Below are 18,769 nucleotides of genomic sequence, written 5' to 3'. Positions count from 1 at the left end.
TTAGGAAGGTTTCGGGCACAAGTTCAGGTGGTTTTACTTGCGGATGTAGAAGCTTGTGAATTTCCCTTAGGGCGTGGCCTTTCTACTGTGATTTCATATTATCGACTGAACTCAAGTGTCAGGCTGCATTCGAATGGCAGAATTGATTGTTGAAAAGTGATTTAAGCCTCCTGCTTCTCCTAGGGTGATGGCTGTTTGTTCAAATTTTGTACTGTCCTTTCAGACTGGTGTGAAATACCACTCATTGCATAGGCACTAAGTTAAAAATGCTGCTCTTGAAAGGGACAGTTGTATGTCATGCAAGCTCTACTTTCTTATGTGAATGTCCATGTTGTACAATGCACATATATTCTCTCTGGTAACGCACCTCTCTACGTTTATATCCTACACAGGTGGAGGACCATAGAAAGTACGTGTGTGTGTGTGTGTGTGTGTGTGTGTGTGTGTGTGTTTAGGAAAGAGAAACAAAGAGAGAGATCGAGTGTGTTTATGGTGGAACAGTCACCCAGTTGACTAGGTGGGTAATAATGAGAAAAGTTGAATTTCAGAAGATTGGAAGAAGTAAATTTTGATTTCTAAAATAACCTCTGAAAATATATCTTCAAAGGATAGGCAACATCTACTTGGCATGCCTTTTTATCTTTACATACTTAAAATTCAACCTCTACAGCTTGTATTTCTGCACAGTGTGGATTTAATTGATAGGAATAATACCGAGGCTTGGCTGTTAGGGAAAATCTGCCATCTGAATCCATGGGGCCCACTGGAATCCATGTGAATGAGAGCATCAGGATACCATTTTATAGCCCTCTCTACCCTCCTCCAATTGGACAATCCACACTGTCCCTGTCTTGACCCAAATACCCATCATTTTTCGCACTGTCTAAATGGCTTCACTACTTTTATTCAGTTATGTCTCACCACAGCCTTCCAAGTTTTATGGGAAAACTTCCATGTTTCCCTTAAACCTAAAGGATGCCACACTGCTTTTCAGATGAAGGTATTTTTAGAAAGTCCTTTACCATGGCCTATGGAGGACATTAGGATCTGTGTTACACCCATCTTTCTCTAAGTCACCCCAGATATCTCATGGTCACCAGAGGACTTACTCGTTTATCCTTCAACCCTGGGGTTCCTCTCCTTTCTCCCATCTTTGCAGTTTATAAAGTTCTTCATCTCATCAGACCCGCCTCAAACATCAAAGTCCTGGAGTCACATCCCAATAGCCCAGTCATAGCTAGCCCCTTGTGCTCTTGCAGAGTTGTTAATACCCTCCTTTCAGCTCTTTATGAGTTTCGTTACAATTATAGATGTATACGTTGTTTTTCCCAGATTGTGAGAGCAGATGCCTTTCCTTGCTCAGCCTGTTACACTCATTTACACTCAGCTTCCACAACTTTCAAATGGGGATAAAATACTTACCTCCCATGACTGTTCTTGGATGTGACTGAGATAATATAGGCCAAGGGCTTGGCTCAGCTCCTGGCACTCTGGGAGTGCTCACTCAGTGCAAACTAGTATTACTGTCATTGTCACTGCCAGGAATGTAACGTGTATCCCCAGAGAGTAACCTCGTCTCTGTCACTCAAGAGTTAGGAAGGAAGGAAGGAAGGAGGGAGGGAAGGAAGTGTTATGAATCACCACCATAGCACTGTGCTGGCTGCCCTAGCTGTGTTTTTATTGGATCCTATCTGCAACTCTGAATGGAAATTATTATTTGCTTCTCCACATGAAGAAGCTGAGGCTCGGAGAGCTTCAATAACTTACTCAAAGTCACACAGCTAGTCCTGAAAACTATATTTAGGACTAATTCCAAGTGATTCCCACATCAATGCTTTTTTCTGCTGCAGCAATGAATGACAGGGGTCAGGAGGTTTAAGAGCAGAGCAGCCCTGATCTTTGCTTGCTACTCAGAAATCATTTGTACAATATATTCAAGTCAAAGGAATAATGTAGACAACTGGGAAGTGAATGCAATGCATTTAAACACGAGTGATTTTAGTGCCATTTGTTTAAACATGGCTCTTGATAGAGAACCATGGGAAAATGTATTTAACACATAATTATTCTCAAGTGTGTGCCAAGCACATTTTTAGGCCCTGAAATTGCAGCACTGAAAACAATTGTCAGTCTCTTGTCATTCAATGTATTTTGTACAGAACCATTTAAATAGTGAAGCATTATATTGCTGTCATAGATAGGGTACAGTGAACCTCTGGTGAAGACACTTTACCATCTTCTTTCTTGTTATGACACATGCCCTGTTATAAATAATTTACTGTCTCCTATTCCTTTAGGTGGTACAATTTACTTCTTTTATTCAACAAACAGTTATTTTCTAGCACGTGCTAGTGTGGCTAAGTTTCAAGGTTGATTTCTACATCCTTTTATACTCTCATCACAAAGATGGGACAAAAAGATCTTGTCCAAGGGCTCAGAGCACATTTCCTCTTGTTCAATTGATATGAAAGATGAATAGCTCTGTCCAAATCCTCAGTTGTTGATGATGTTTGCAGGATTTTTTTATTAGGAAACCTGAGTTACGTTGACAATGACTTTTTCTCTTCAGTGAAATAATTTGAGTTCAAGTGTTTACTGTATCCATGCCTTATGCCTTTATATCTTTAGAGCTGTTGGAGAAAATTTTGTCTCCATCTAAATTCCTTGTTAAGTTTTAAATACTTGGATCTGATATGTCAGAACTCAGTGAATAGATTTATTAATAATGATCTCCATCAGTTTAGTATTATGTTAGGAAGTAAAAGGTCAGTAAGTAGTTGTTATCCAACCATTTCATCAGTGGGCTCTTCTCCAAAGATTTAGTCATTTTTTTTACTGCGTATAGAGTCACTTGAGATATAAAAAGTCTTTTTGTAGTAATGAAAGAACTCCCACAATTAGCCAGAAGGCAGCCATGTATCTTTTTAAATAGCTCAGCTTGGAGAGCAGGATATCAGGTGATATTCATAGATGAATTGTTATGACAATGATAAGGTTGGTGATACAAATCTGCATTTTTTGCTTGTAGGGATATGTGTGTATGTGTGTGTGTGTGTGCATGTGCACACAGAGAAAAAAAGACAGAGTAGAGTAGGAATTTGTTTTTCTAGAGATATGCCACAGAAACAAACCCTATAGGAAGCTCTTCATCCATCATTTCCTTGTAATTATTTGTGAACTCTCAACAATTACAGCATGAATCTATTTTTAACTAATAATAAATACAACAATATTTTGAAACTTTTCTTTGGTTTCAGGCATCAAAAACTTATGGGAATAAAATAATAACAATTTTTAAGTTCCAAGAATAGTATAAAAATTCTCAAATATCATTCACTATGCTCCCCAAATTGTAACATCAATTAACATATTACATTTGCTTTAGATTCTGAATCTCTCTCTCTCTCTCTCTCTCTCTCTCTCTCTCTCTCTCTCTCTCTCTCTCTCTGTCTCTCTCTCCCTGTCTCATCAAGTCATAAATGTTAACATCACCAGTAATAGACAAATAAACATTACATGCCTCCCAATAAGATAGGCTGAAAAGGACACACCACCACTTCTGGATATTCCTGCCCAAGATACATAAATATATAACCTGAGTCTAATCAAGAGAAACATTAAACAAACCCAAATGGAGGGACTGTCATAGTTTGTTTTCTGCTGCTATAACAGAATACCACAGACTGGGCAATTTATAATTTTAAAAAAATGTATTTCTTGAGGCTGGTAAGTTCAATATCAAGGTGCCATCGTCTGACAAAGGCCTTCTTGCTGTGTCATAGCATGGTGGAAGGCATTACATGGCAAGAGAGAATGCCAGAGAGCAAAAGGGATGGGAAGGAGAGCAAACGCATTATTTTATCAGGAACCCACTCGTGGTAATAGCATTAATCCAACCACGAGTGTAGAGCTCTTATAGACTAGTCACCTCTTAAAGTTGTGATGTCTCAACACTCTTGCATTGGGGATTAAGTTTCTAACATGTGAACGTTGAGGGACACATTCAAATCATAGCAAGGATACTCTGCAGAATAACTGTACACATCAAACAACTATATAAATACTTTAAGTATGTTATACGATCTCAATAAAATTATATTTTAATTTTCCTTTAGAAATGTGTGAATTTGCTAAATCTGACAAACTCATAATTGCATTTTAGATGCAACTACTTTTGATAGTAAAGTGAATTTGCAAAGATAGCAAATTTTAGCTCTTACCACAGTTTTCTTAAAGTCAGTAGAGTTTCATTATATTAGTCAGGGTCCCAGAATAAAACAAACAGCATACTCAAAGAGTTGAATTGAAGAAAGTTTAAAAATGAAACATTTTACAGAGGCATGAGCAAAGTTAAGATAAAGAACCTAGGGATTAGCAAGAGAGCGAGAGGTTCTTGCTACCTACAGACCTGGAGAAGGAAGGTGAGTCAGGCTTGTGAACAGAGTCAAGCAAGAGCTAGAATCTCAGGGACTGGATAAAGACCTTTAATACTTTCTAATCATTGGCTTAACCAAACAAAAAAAATAGAGATCCTAGATGAGGCAGGTATGCCAAGACACAGAGCTGGGTGAAAAGAGCAGATTATGGATCTGAAAGATAAATGAAGGACAACCAGCTCATGTGCCAGAAAGCAGTAATTTGCATTTTTTTCATTAAGGTGAGGAAAAATAAACTTATTTATAAAGAAGTTAATAAAACTATGTTGTGTGCATTTTAGTTTGTTTTCCTCGGTTAGAATCAGAACATACCATAACATGTTTCTAAATTACAGGAATAACTCATATAATTATTTACTCTTCAAAGGTGTCAAATGCTTTGATTGGAAAGCTTAGAAGGGAAGTGTGACAGTGGAAACACCAAAAGGAAGAGAAAATACAGAAGGAGGGATCCAAAAAAAAGAGAAGGAAAAGATAATGAATGGAAAAAGCAATTATGACAGATACATCCTCAAGATTGCCTATAACCAAAATTATTCATTGGTTCAAGAACAGTTTGAATAAGTTGACGAATAATGTACTCATAACATCTTCATATGAAAAATTAAAAATGAGTCCTGCTTGCATTTAAGAATGCTTTACCTTCAAAGTGCTCTGTGAAAGGGATCAGAAGCAACATATTGAACGGTTGTTGTGACCTCAGGGTTATAATCCATTAACTAAATGTAATAATAGGCTTTTAAAATAGCTCATTGGGGTGCTGGGAGTCCTCAATTCAATACTGTTACATATGTAAGCATTTTCAACGCATTCAATTATCTTAGGTTGTAAATGTGTGTTATGTCAAACCTGATTGTTAGAGGCAGATCCCAAAATGTCCCAAGTTATAGGTTAGACAACAGTCTTTATTAAGGAAACACACAAGTCAGAAATCAGCCATACACAGTCAAGCAAGGGACCAGAAACTGTTGGGCATGCGGTGGGTCCGTGTTTTAACAGAGGGATCCCACCCTATTGTTGGTCCCTCTTATAGGGAACATTGTCAGTAAAGGAACAGACTGCTGGAGATACAGGCTGTCTGGGTTAGTAATCACTTATCTTCGTTTGTCTGAGATAGCAGCTGCCTGGCAAAGTCCCTGGGGATTTTGGAACTCAAGGGAAGCTGCAACACCCCATATCCAGGGAAATGAAGCTGCCAGTCTCTCATTGTCCAGAGAGACAAACATAAGAAGCCACAGGATCACTTTAAGATAAGTCTTCTCATTGTGTCAGATGGTAAAATTACTATATTCTCTTCCAAAACTCCAGTGATAGCATTGTCAAAAACGGAACAGTGGAATAAATGGACTTTGGGGTTGATGCAATCTAACATTTCCTACGTACTTAGGTTCTGAAATTATATGATGAGCACAAACCTAAACACCAGTGATTGTTTTGTTCATTAATAATGTTTCTTTAAAGGTCAAAGTTAATTTTAGGCAGGTTTCCTTGATACAATTTTGCAGATTCCTATTATGTGACTACTTTTTATTATAAATATGTTTTACACTATGCTATACTCAATTTATATAACAATGTCCAAATAGAGTCACTCATACCAAAGTTTAGGAAAAAAACAGTGTGCTGAAATTTCTTAAAATTAATTTGAAGATAGTATCTAACAAGTGTTTTGATGTATATAGGGTTCAGATTATCTTAAATTGCTCCTCTACCAAACGTAGCAGCAATTTAAATATTGTTTCTTCCTTCTGTAAAATTTCACTAGTTCATGCTTTGGCAACACCTCCCTAATTATCAAATAGAGAATTTAATCAGTGTCACTTAGGGACTTCAGTTAAAATTAATTCCACAGTTACTTGTGAGGGTGAGAGATTTTGTGGACTTACCAGGTACAGTATCAGAATTATAATATGCAAGTATTGTATACTTACTCTCAATTTGAAATTGGGTTATATCAATTGTCCATAATCCTTGGAATTCTATGCTTCTTTTATGGAGCACTTATTTTTGGAGGGAGGGGGAACAGAGTCTCACTCTGTCACCTAGGCTGGAGTGCAGTGGCATGATCTCCACTCACTGCAACCTCCACCTCCTGGTTCAAGCAATTCTCATGCCTCAGCCTCCTGAGTAGCTGAGATTACAGGTACACGCCACCACATCCAGCAATTTTTTTTTGTCTTTTTTTTTTTGAGATGGAGTTTTTCTCTTGTTACCCAGGCTGGAGTGCAATGGCACGATCTCGGCTCATGGCAACCTCCACCTCCTGGGTTCAGGCAATTCTCCTGCCTCAGCCTCCCAAGTAGCCGGGATTACAGGCATGCACCACCATGCCCAGCTACTTTTTTGTATTTTTAGTAGAGATGGGGTTTCACCATGTTGACCAGGATGGTCTCGATCTCTTGACCTCGTGATCCACCCACCTCAGCCTCCCAAAGTGCTGGGATTACAGGCGTGAGCCACCGCGCCCGACCTTTTTTGTCTTTTTAGTATAGATGATGTTTCACCATGTTAGCCAGGATGGTCTATATCTCCTTACCTTGTGATCCACCTGCCTCAGTCTCCCAAAGTGCTGGGATTACAGGCATGAGCCACTGCACCAGCTGAGCATTCTTATATTTATTCTCCCTTGAAAGCCATAGATGCTTAGAAGCCCTCATTTCTCATAAGAGGCATGGCGGTTTGGAAACCCTCATCATTCCCAAACAGCTGACTCTAGAAATGGCTTCTCCCTAGAGTGACTGACTTATTCATGCATTTGTTAGTACTTCAAAAGAAAAGCAAAAAAGGCTGTTTGTTTTCTGATAGCCAAGAAAATTTTGCATGTGGCTGGATTTGGAGGAATAATCAAAGAGGAACGGCTCAAATCCAAGCTGAGGCCACTAGTCACTCTGGGGAAGTTGTTGAAGAGTGGCCCAGATTTTTCAGTATATCCAAAAGGGTTATTATTCATTAAACAGAGGCTTCATCAAACATTACTATGATATGGCTTACATATGAAAAGCTATCTTCTTTACTTAGCGGATGGATTAATTAGCCCATCTGCCACAACAAATGCATTCGCACATCTTTTGCGTTGATCACTGAAAAGTGATTGCTTTTTCTTTATCCACTTAAGATTATGCTATCAATATAATGGGAAATAATAAATTTTTAAAAACAAGATTATTATTTTTATATCTCTAAAAATGTATATGTGTTTATTACAAGCTATCATTTAAATATCTAATCTTTAAGAATATTTGTCCTTGTTGAACTGAATTGATAAGTGCAGGGGTGAGGGGAAGACCTCAGAAAATGGTTTCCTAGGATCAATTTTTCTTGTAGTCTCCTGTCATACATTTACTTGTTAGTTCATTTGAATATATTTCTTATAACTACTTCAAATTTGATATGATTAAAACTACTCCCTCCCCTTTTTTCTAATGTGACATTTAGTTTGTCTCTGGACAATTACATGTCACTATTTATCCTAGAATTTCTCTAATTGGCATCGTCCTTCTTCTTTTTTTTTTTTTTTTTTTTTTTTTTTTGCTGTCACCAATTCTGATGGCCTCTTGTTGAGTAATGTGTTGGCTTTTTTCATTTATCTCAAGTCAGGTGGCTTAATCATCATGTCAGAGTCTAGTCTTCCCACTCTGGGACTACTAGCCTCTTATCAAATATCAATCACTCAAATCTTTTCAGTTGTACTCTAGTTGCCTGGTTACGATGGAACCAAATCAGTTTGGGCCACAGCTATCAAAATGCCACAAGTCATGGCAATAGAGGAAATTATTACATATACTACTTGTGTTGATTATGACACCGTATCCTCTCAATCATCCCATTTAACAGCGCTTTTGGAAAAAGGCTCTTTTCCTGTGGTGTCTTAAATCAAATTTTGATCTTTCTTAAAATCCTTTTGCATGCAAACTCAAACCCCATAACACATGGGTATCTGTTGTCAGTAATCAAATTACCTTGCATTCCCTTTCCTCAGTTTTGCTCCTAACCATATTCATGCATTATTTTCTCTCCTGAAAATCAACTTATCTGTATTCCTCTAGCAAAAGACTTTCCCACCTTTTACTGGACACTCAAAAATATTGGATATCTACCCTTAACTACCTATTTTAAATGAGACTCCTTTAATAGAGAGTTTCTTCATCTTTAGTCTCATCTCACAAAACAAAAGGACAATATGTCATCTGTACAAAACTAAATTTAAGATTGAGACAAAGGATTAAGAGGGAAGAAAAAAAAGGAAGGTGGGATTGAGGGAGAGAATATAGTGCTAAAGAAATAGAATAATATGGACATGGCAATTTGAAGCACCAAATATCTGTTATTGGTTTAAAAACTAATCACTTGAAAAAAGGAAGTTTTGCTATTACTTGTTAACAAACTTTTTATAGAGGATTAACTGTAGGTATTCTTCCGGTATAATTCTCACTAGCTGCAACCAATGATAACTGAGCAAAGCAATTGCTAGAAAATCCCAATTAAGCTATTCTTTTTTTTCTTATGAAAGGCATAATTTATAAAATGGTGACCTTTTGATAGGCTAACAGTATGTTGATGAACTTCAAGTGAAGTGAAAAAAGTGTTTAGTAGCATCAATGCTTACATTTTCTAAGGGATCATGTGTAGTGGTAGAGCCTTTAAAGGTCACAGACTTCTTTACTTTGAGAGATATTAAATAGCTTTTGAAAATAGAGGTCAGCTGCATGATAACTGGAAGAAAAGAGCATTCCCCAATACGGAAGACAGATCTTGAGATTACAGGGACTGTCCTTTTCTTTAAGATCGTATTTAATTGTTCTTAGAGCAAAGACTGAAATTTGTATATGAATTTCATGATAATAAATAAATGAATGTGTATGTCATATAATCAATAGCCATTGATCTTGCCATATGAATGCTAATATCGTTTGCTTATACTAAACATTACAATAATTATTTCACAGCCTAAAATACTTTTCAATAATGTTTATAATATTTCTGCAAAAAAAATGTATACTATACTGGATTTTACAAAAACAATCTACTTAGCTTATAGTAACATAAATACATGATCACGATCAGTAGGAAACTCACTTAAAAAAATTGTTCTTGCTTCGAAGATCACTATAGCAAATAAACATTCTGAACATCACGACGAGATTAACATGTAAGGCTGCGTACCTTGTCTTGGGGAAAAAAATAGATGAATGGTATTTATCTGTCTACTACCTATTGACACACTTTGTGGATTGGTAGAATTTAATGTGTGACTGGAAGAAACCCTGGTCACTAATTTTTCCCTTTACTTTCAGATATTGCATAAAGATATCTCAAAAACGTAGTCTTATTTCATTCCACCACTATTAGGGGTTCCTCTTGATGCAAGGCTTATAGGAAAAGATAACATGTTGACACTGTACCAGTAGATATATTAAATAGTTGATAAGCTGGACACAGTAGCTCACACCAGTAATCTCAGCACTTTGGGACGCTGAAGCAAGTGGATCATAAGGTCAGGAGTTTGAGACCAGCCTGGCCAATATAGCAAAACCCTGCACCTACTGAAAATACAAAAATTACCCAGGCATGGTGGTACTCTTGTAGTCCCAGCTACTCAGGAGGCTGAGGCAGGAGAATCATTTGAACCTGGGAGGCAGATGTTGTGGTGAGCTGAGACCACACCACTGCACTTCAGCCTGGGCAACAGAGCGAGACTCCATCTCAAAAATAGATATATAGACAGATAGATAGATAGATAGATAGATAGATAGATAGATAGATAGATAGATAGATAGATAAATTGATAACAGACTGTATGACTGAGATTTCTTTTCAGAGAGGGAAGGGTATGGGACCCTGTAGGAACGGATCTTCACTAAACTGACGGGACATCATGAAACAGGAAGGCTGGGGACAAAAGAGCAGTTTTTATCTCCTGCATAGATTCTCACAGAGCAGTCTTACCTACCACCTGATAATCTTCCACAATCTGGAATTGACAAATACTGACCACAATGTAAAACATAGGAGATGATACTATTCAACAAAAGGGGCTAGATTTTATGTTGTGCTTTTTCATTCTGGGATTTCTTCTGTCATCTGCTGTCTACATGTCCTGTGGGGAGACAGTAGTGGCCCCAGCCCAAGCACCTGTCATACAGCAGGAGCTAAAGGAATGAGTGTGATGATGCCCATCGATGTCTCATGTCCACATAATCTCCTGTGCTGCAAGTCAGATATTCCAAGATGTATCAGTGAAAACTCAGTGATAACTTTTCAAGTTTAGTTCATGGAGAGAAGAATCAGAGAGTGAATGCAAAGATCAGTGAACGTGTTCACACTGGTAAATACCTAGTCAAATCTCTACCTGAGTTTCTTACTAGTGATTCAAGAGCAAGAACTGAACTGGGACATATTTTGCTGGTGAAGAAGCTTAATTGCTCATTTTTTGAAGGCACATTAACTCTTTCAGGGTCCATTGAGTAAATTAGCTCCTCCAGGTCATTAAGCCTGTCTTTATATGACGTGATAATATCTACCTGGCATTGTCTCATTTACCCCAAAACACCCTACACATGCTCTGAGCACACACATATTCCTTGTCTACTCAGGGAAAGAGAATGTGCTCATTTGAATGTCAGCAGTTTCTCTACAACTGCGACTCAGTGACTTCTTTTTTAGACACCCAGGGATATCTAAGGGTTTGCTGGTGCATAACAGTTATCAGTGCCTCACCAACAGGCAGGTGGCTTAGTTAGCTGTCTAGAAATGGTATAATTTCAGGGATATGGGGCACAGTTGTGCCGCAAGATAGGTCTTCATATTTGCAAAAGCCAGCAGTATTGATTCATTTGGGAGGAGAGTCATAAAGCTCTTTCAAGATTCTAAAGTCTTTTATTAAAACACAACTTCCACTAAAAGGCTGTGTTGTTAGGACTTATTTTAGGGAATAAATTGAGAACTATTTGAGAGTGGTCTATATTGCCTCCCACAAGGGTGTTAGGGAAAGTGTGTAGGTGTTTTGGGAGCCACAGAGGTCGAGAAACATTCCTGGCCCTTAGTTAGCAGGCATAGGAGAGTCCCACAGAAAGAATAATTTTTCTCTCCCAAATTCCAATGGTTTCTTCCCCTGTTGAGAAGCGATGACTGAGGACAAAGGCAGACTTCATCCCTTTCTCTGTAATGTCCAGGGCTCCTTTGGAGAGTCATGAATTGGCATAAATTAAAACACATGAATATCCAGAGGGACATAGTATACCCATTCAGAGGAATTCTAGAGCAGTGCTTCTTTCAATGAATATAAATATAAAGCTGAATCTTGTGAGTATTCCAATTCTGATTCAGTAGGTCCAGGGTAGGGCCAGAGATTCTGCATTTCTAATCATCTCTCATGTGATACTGATGTTGCTGGTTCGTAGACCACACTTTGAACAGTGAGGATTTAGGATAAAATGCATATGGGCAATAACACAGTCTTGGATTAAAACATTATGAATATGGAGGAAATTTGACAAAATCTTAAAAAATTGGATTTTAGGCAAATAAGACCTTGATTAAATATTAAAAATCTCACCGAGAGATTGACAGATCATGAAAAAGTAGTATATACTTAACATTTCTATCTATCTGAAGATTTCAGTGACCCTATACTGAAGCAGATGTGTTACTTAAATTTTTAAATCTTTACTAATAGTTCTGCTGTTACTAGTCAACCAGCTCCACATATTTTATAAACAACTACAGAAGTAATTATTGTTATAATCTCAGGTACTTTGTCGTGTTGGTAAAGACTTCAGTAAATATCAATGTCTGATTTAATATTCCATTACCAAATTCATATCAGAGCTGGTTGAAAGTTTTCTTCCTACCTTTTATTAATCTATCACAACAGCCTCTCTGATCTTTCCTCTGAGATGAACAATGTCCTTATATGTTTGTAGGTCAATGGGAAGGATCTTTCAAAGGCCACTCATGAAGAAGCAGTGGAAGCTTTTCGAAATGCCAAGGAGCCCATTGTGGTGCAGGTGTTAAGGCGAACACCTCTGAGTAGACCGGCCTATGGGACGGCCCCAGAAGTGCAGCTCATGAATGCCAGCACTCAGACGGACATCACCTTCGAACACATCATGGCCCTGGCCAAGCTTCGGCCATCTACCCCTCCAGTGCCAGACATCTGTCCATTCCTGCTCTCAGACAGGTATTTTTCTGTCATTTCTTCCAAAGCCCTGTTGGTTTCCATTGGTCATGTAAAGTAGTTGTGGGAAAGAAGCAGTTTCCCTAGCAGATTGACAGTTACAGAGACAGGTTTCCCAGCTCTGTTTGGAAAATGTCTCCACTGTTTCTACATATGCAGTTAGTTCTCAGCGGTCCCTGTCAGCTACTATCCCTGACCCATGTGGCTGCTTCACCTGGGTAATCATACTTGCGAGGTGCCATGAACATTTCTGGCTCTGATTAGTTCATCTTCGTATTATTAGCTGTCAAAAGCCTCATGCTACTCATGAACTCTGGTGAGGGAAACCGCTTTTCTCACCAAAGCTGCCAGAAACCTTACTAAGACTCATGTGGAAGTGGCATGTTGGCACCACATTCTCCTCTGTGGGCCACCTCTCTCTCTTCCTGGTATTTCTCTTCTTTAAAGAGAAGCTAGGAAATTGATTTAATTAAAGTGCAATTCTCCAAAGAAAGCAATTACCCAATATATTGAGATATAAACAAAGGATCTTGGCTGTCAGAGAGTAAGTATAGTGCTATCAAATAAAGAGCTAATCAAGGAATACTTCCTCTTGATCTTTGCCTAATTTAAAGGAAGCCAGAGAGATTTTATTCAAATTATCCTACTTGCACAGCTTTAGAAGTGTGTTTGCCCGATTCACTGTGTTCTGTGAGCTTTCTAGTAAATATTCAAACAGCGTTTGCCAGAGCAATGGTCTCTTTAGGCTGCATTTTCATCACCTACTCCGAGCTGTTCTTTACTTTGTAAAAAACATAGATCTGATTCATGCCACTTTCCTGCCCTTTGATAGTTGGGTCCCATAAGCCTGTGTCAGTGGGTCACGGATGTACAATTGAATCACCTGGGAACTTTTAGAAGCTATACCTGAATCACCCCTCAGGCCAATTAAATGAGAATTCTTAGAGTAAGTCTTAGGCATCAGAATTTTTCAAAACTCCCCCTAATATATTCTAATGTGCAGAAAGGTTTTGAAAACCACTCCTTGAGACTTCAAATTCAGAAGGGCAGGGGATCTGTTTGTCTTGGGTATCGCTTTATTCATTCATCATTACCTTTTAAATAGCCCTTTGTGTCAGAAAAATTGAATGTGTCAGGCATTGGAACTAGATGCCAGGCATAAAACTATGAACAAAAATAAAGTCACTACCTTCTAGGGTTCATATTTTAGAGGGGGAGTTGAACAAAAAGCAAGCAAACAAATATATTTATTAATACAGCCTAAAACATAGTAGCCATCCAATAAATACCTCCTTGAATGCATAATAATAGCTAGCTTTTATTAGCTAACCTAACATGCTTTCAGTGTTATTCCAAAAGTTTTGCATTTATTGACTCATTTAGTTTTATGAAGGAGTGCATTATATTATCAACATCCTATGTCTAAGATGAAGGAACAGATATTAAATACATGGACAAGATCACATAGCAAAAAAAGTGACAGGGCCAGGCTTCTAGGCCTAAGAGGTCTGACCTCAATACCTACTCCCTTAGCCAGTGCATCATGCTCCTCTTCCTAGGTCCTGCAGACCTTAGCTTAGTGACAATCTTTTATAGAAAACCTCCTAGGGCTGCAGTGGGTCCACCCCTACCATGTGCTCCCAAGGCTCCTATATTTTCCCCTTAATTATTGCACTGTATTAAAATTCCCACTTTGCTGCTTTCCCCAATTAATAGGGCAGAATTGGATTTTGTGCACCAATGTCTTTCTAGCACTTGGCCTGGCATCTGGTAGGCACTGAATAAATGTTGAGTGAATAAAGTGTTCCTTCCTTCTTACTATCTGAAAGGCAAGGTAAACACATCAGATGTCCAAAGCAGCTGGCTTCAATTTTTCAACAGCCCAAATGAGATGTGCAGAGCCAGTTCAGATATAAGCACGGAGATTTATCTGGTAGACACCAGGCAAGGTGCTGCCTTCATTACTTTTACGATTCTGGCCTACACTAGTGAGCCCTATATGGAACTGACAGCCCTAGACGGCAGTGAGGAAAGGCTGGTAGAATATTTATGCTGACTATAGTATGAGGGCATGAGAACAGGTCTCTTGCTTTCAGCAAGGGAGCAGGGAACTAATTGATACTGCTATCTCCAAGTTTTCAATAAGGGCCACACTGGCAGGGCTTGGAGGTCTTATCTACTACAACTTATTGATTGTATTTAGGCTTTTTTGGTGTCTTTTAGATATAGAAAAGGCCTTATGCCCTTTGCTGTTAAACTATACTTAGTCTTCATATGATATAATATATAGTCTTTATATCAGAACATAATAAATTGAATGACACATTTACAAACTATTTAAAATATTTCCTAAAAGTTACAATACGTAAAAACCATGTGCCCATGTGCTATGCCTCATATCCCCTCATTTCGTTAGTTTAATCTGCTCTCTCTGTCACTGAGAATTTTCGAAAGGGATTATGAAATCTTGCGTCTTATAGGAGTTTCCAGGGATTGGTTGCCATGAATGCTCTTTAATATTTGTGTATATGTCCTTGATCACAGAGGGGAAAATGTGTGTTATGAGGGAGAATGAAAAAGGAGGTATCTTAAGAAAGAGAGGAGGGGACAAGGTGAGCACATTTTAGAGTCTGAAAATATGTGCTTTTGAAAATGGTTTTCAAAAAATAGTTCACAGCTGTGGATTATGAAATCAGTAGTGTTTTATGACAAAATACCCCTCTTCAGTAGACTGCAATCTCAAATGCCACACACACACATGTGGAGCTTGTTACATTTGGTGGAATGGAAGCAGGCCAGAAAGTATCAATAAAGCACCATGGACTGTCAGAGATTTCACATCAGTCTCTCCACAGAATACAGCTCTGACCACGGGCCCTTATTCCTAGCATTCTCTCAGAAATTGCAAATTGGTGGACTTCAGGTACAGGGAGAATAAAAAGAGATTACTTTCTCTGAGCTGTAGTTTATTTAAAGACTAGATCACTACAGGTCTTATTCCAAAGCAGAGCGAACTAAAGAGAAATTCTAAAATCAGTTTTAATCTTGAAAACAACCCTTTTAATCTATTCCTATCATATTAATTCATTCCCCTTAGCTGCCATTCTCTACATCCAATGGGGCATGAATTTTATGAGGACAATGAGTATATTTCCAGCTTACCTGCTGATGCAGACAGAACAGAGGACTTTGAATATGAGGTAAGATCATTTTCACACCACTTCACATTTCTTTATGAAGTTCTGGTTGAGGGGTTTTGCATAACAAAGAAATTAATTTATTACAGTGAGCAATATCTTGTCTATTACATATCTAGAATAAGCTCTTTCAAATGCTATTTGTTTTACCTATGTGGCTCTAGTGTTTTAAGTATATTGGAAAATATTTTTATAGTATAAGCTTGAATATAATGTGCTCACATTTTTGTTGCTTTTTAATAAATAATATTACAACAGGTACTTTTAAAAAATTTGTTCTGTAACATATGTGGACTTCCAAGTAGAGTTTGAAAAATAAATTATATTTAAAACTAAGATTTTACTCGCTATTTTCATTTGTTTATAATATTCTAATTTTCATTGATAAACTAGATTTTATTATATTCTTTGGAAATGAAATATTCTCTTTGTGCCTATGGCGTGTACTCTAAACATCCATTTCACAGACTTCCTAGAAATAGAGATGGCCTTGTGCCCTTTGTTGTTAAACCATATTTATTTTAAACATGGTCTAACATTAGGATTTCTGTACTGTGATACATAAGAATTCAAAAATTCCATCCATTAATTATTTAAAAGCTCTCACAAAAGTTAAAGAATTTATCCTAATATTTCCTCTGCTTCTGCAGCCTGTACATCTTTGAAAGGTTTCAGCCTACTCTGACATTTAAAAATGAAATAGATTAAGGAAGTAAAGAAGCTTTGGTCAACAGGCAGAGAACTCATGATTACCTGCCCTTTTAATGTTTCACATGATGTCAGACAAGTTCAGCGAAGTGTTCTTTTCCACTTTACAAGCAGGAAATCCTGAAATCTCTTCCCTTAGGAGGATCTGAAATCAAATAAGGAAACTCACCTAAAGCAAATAGACATTTGTTTGAAATCTTCTCCCCACAAAAGTCATTGCTGGGGATTACAGAAATCATTATTTCTTTGCAGCCAAAATTTAGAAGGATGTGAAATGATACCTGGTAACTGAGTAGATGGTTTTGTCATTCTTGTGTTGTTCATGTTAAATTTTTATCTCCTCTTTATTAAGTTGATTGAAAAGTTTTATTTTCTAAATCTACTCAACCCTTGGCATACATTGCAGTATCCATTGCTTTGTCTATTCATGTAAAATAAATTATAAAATGAGTGACTTATCCAGATAATTCAGGAGTCTTACATTTTCCTTTTAGTTTATGAATACTTTCAGTTTGGAGAGTGGAATTATCTAGATCACTTCAACTTTTTATCTGGATCATGCCTTAAAGCTTTATTAAAATAAGTCAGTGTGCTGGGGAGGGCATAAGAGACAGACTTGCTTAAGCAAAGCAAGTTAACAGTAAAAGTCCTTTTAATTAATTAGCATGTCATTGAAATATTATAATACAGACAGATTTCCTTACATTTCTATGGAGCTTACTGTAGCTGAACCACATCCTCTTTTCTGACCAATATTAATCCCCAGCAGAAGCCAGTATCAGGATGATGACAGTGAATTCTCAGACAAGCTCTTTGTAGCCTGTAATCTCAACTAATCATAGCATCATAGTCATTAATTTGCTGTCAGCTGTGATTCTGTTGCCATAGGCCCCTTTCTGAGTGACTGAAATAAAGAATATTCCTGTGAAATTCAAATAAGGAAGGAGTTGCTATGACAGTTTTCAATCATTAGAAAGAATGCATTTGAGAACAACATACATGGTTAAAGGTGGGAGTGAAGGCACAGGAGAATACCTCCAGAAAAAATTACCAGATTCAGGAGAGAATGATGGTTCTGCCCAGTACTCCTCAGTCTGTTACCCTTACGTGACACACACATAGAATGGCACGTCCTGTCCCTTGTGGCTGCAAGGGATGCAAAATCTAGTCAGTCCACTGCCATCATTGGAGCCTGTGGGGAACATCATTTGGCTCATTCAGTGAAGAGATTTAGAAATGCTAATTCTGTCTTTGTTTTGCACTTTTACTGTTGCACCTAGAAGCAGACCGATCTGATGTTTCCGTGCCCAGCTGAGATGACCCTACCTCCTCTAGGAGCTTCATCATAACCCTATAGCTCTAGAAATGGTATGGCTGAGCACCTTAAGGAAGTACTAGTTTGTGTCGCTGAGAGAATATTACAGGGAACTAGGTCTAATGGCCAAGAAGAAGGCAACAGCTCAGAAAGAGACATACTCATTCCTCTTCAACCTAAACATGAGCACAACCAGGCAATCCAGGAAGTAGAAAGAAGACTGCTCTTTCATCTGCTTTCATTCATTTGTACCATAAATACTTAATGAGTACTTAAAATATACCAGGCTGTTATCTAGGCATGGGATTAGGAAGCTCTTGTGCCAGTGGAAGGAGGTTTTAGGAGAAGGTCAACAATGAACAAACAAGTAAAGACATCCTCTGTTCCATGGTGAGAAGTACTAATGGAGAACAGTAAGGGTGGTGTTGGACAGGATGTTACTGTCTTATGACAGGGTCATCATGAGTCTTCTGTCACAAGAGAACTAAAGAATATAAGCGACCTAGCTGTGTGAAAGGAGATTTTCAGAAAGAAGGCAGGGCAAGTGCCCAGGGCTTGAATCAGGAGTATGCTGGGGTGGATGAGGAGTAGCAAAGAGGCTGGTGAGAGAGTGGAAGAGGTGAAGCCAGAGAGAGGTGAGGGCATATCTTGTGGAGCCTTTGGTTTTAACTATGATATAGGAAATTGCTTTGACTATGAGATGGGAAGTTGCTGGAACAAAGGAACATAAGAGGATCACTCCGGCTGCTGGGCTGAGACTGACAGGAAGGAAGCAAAGTCAGCTGAGAGGGCGTGGGGAATTGGACCTGGATGGTGATGGTGGATGGAGTACGACATAGACTAGGAAGCATCCACCTGGGCCTGGAGGACTGTGCCACAGAGCTTTAATATAGTTTATGCTATGGCAATTTTCTTCTGACATTTTAAGAGCAAAGTA

General features: G+C 38.1%; 1 protein-coding gene across 2 annotated transcripts in view; it reads left to right on the top strand.

The window, feature by feature from the left end:
• The window catches only part of PDZRN4 (PDZ domain containing ring finger 4), a 412,538-nt gene that overhangs the window by 334,260 nt on the left and 59,509 nt on the right, over nucleotides 1-18,769 (top strand). For both annotated transcript variants that reach the window (XM_002752366.6, XM_017975991.4), the window contains 2 exons: nucleotides 12,359-12,615; nucleotides 15,710-15,812. In XM_002752366.6, coding sequence (XP_002752412.6) covers nucleotides 12,359-12,615; nucleotides 15,710-15,812 — 360 coding nt within the window. The remainder of the gene's footprint in view (nucleotides 1-12,358; nucleotides 12,616-15,709; nucleotides 15,813-18,769) is intronic.

The sequence above is a fragment of the Callithrix jacchus genome, chromosome 9 (genome assembly GCF_049354715.1).
Source record: "Callithrix jacchus isolate 240 chromosome 9, calJac240_pri, whole genome shotgun sequence".
Taxonomy (NCBI): Eukaryota; Metazoa; Chordata; class Mammalia; order Primates; family Cebidae; genus Callithrix; species Callithrix jacchus.
The sequence above is the reverse complement of the archived record's forward strand: the minus strand, read 5'-3'. Positions and strand labels throughout refer to the sequence as shown.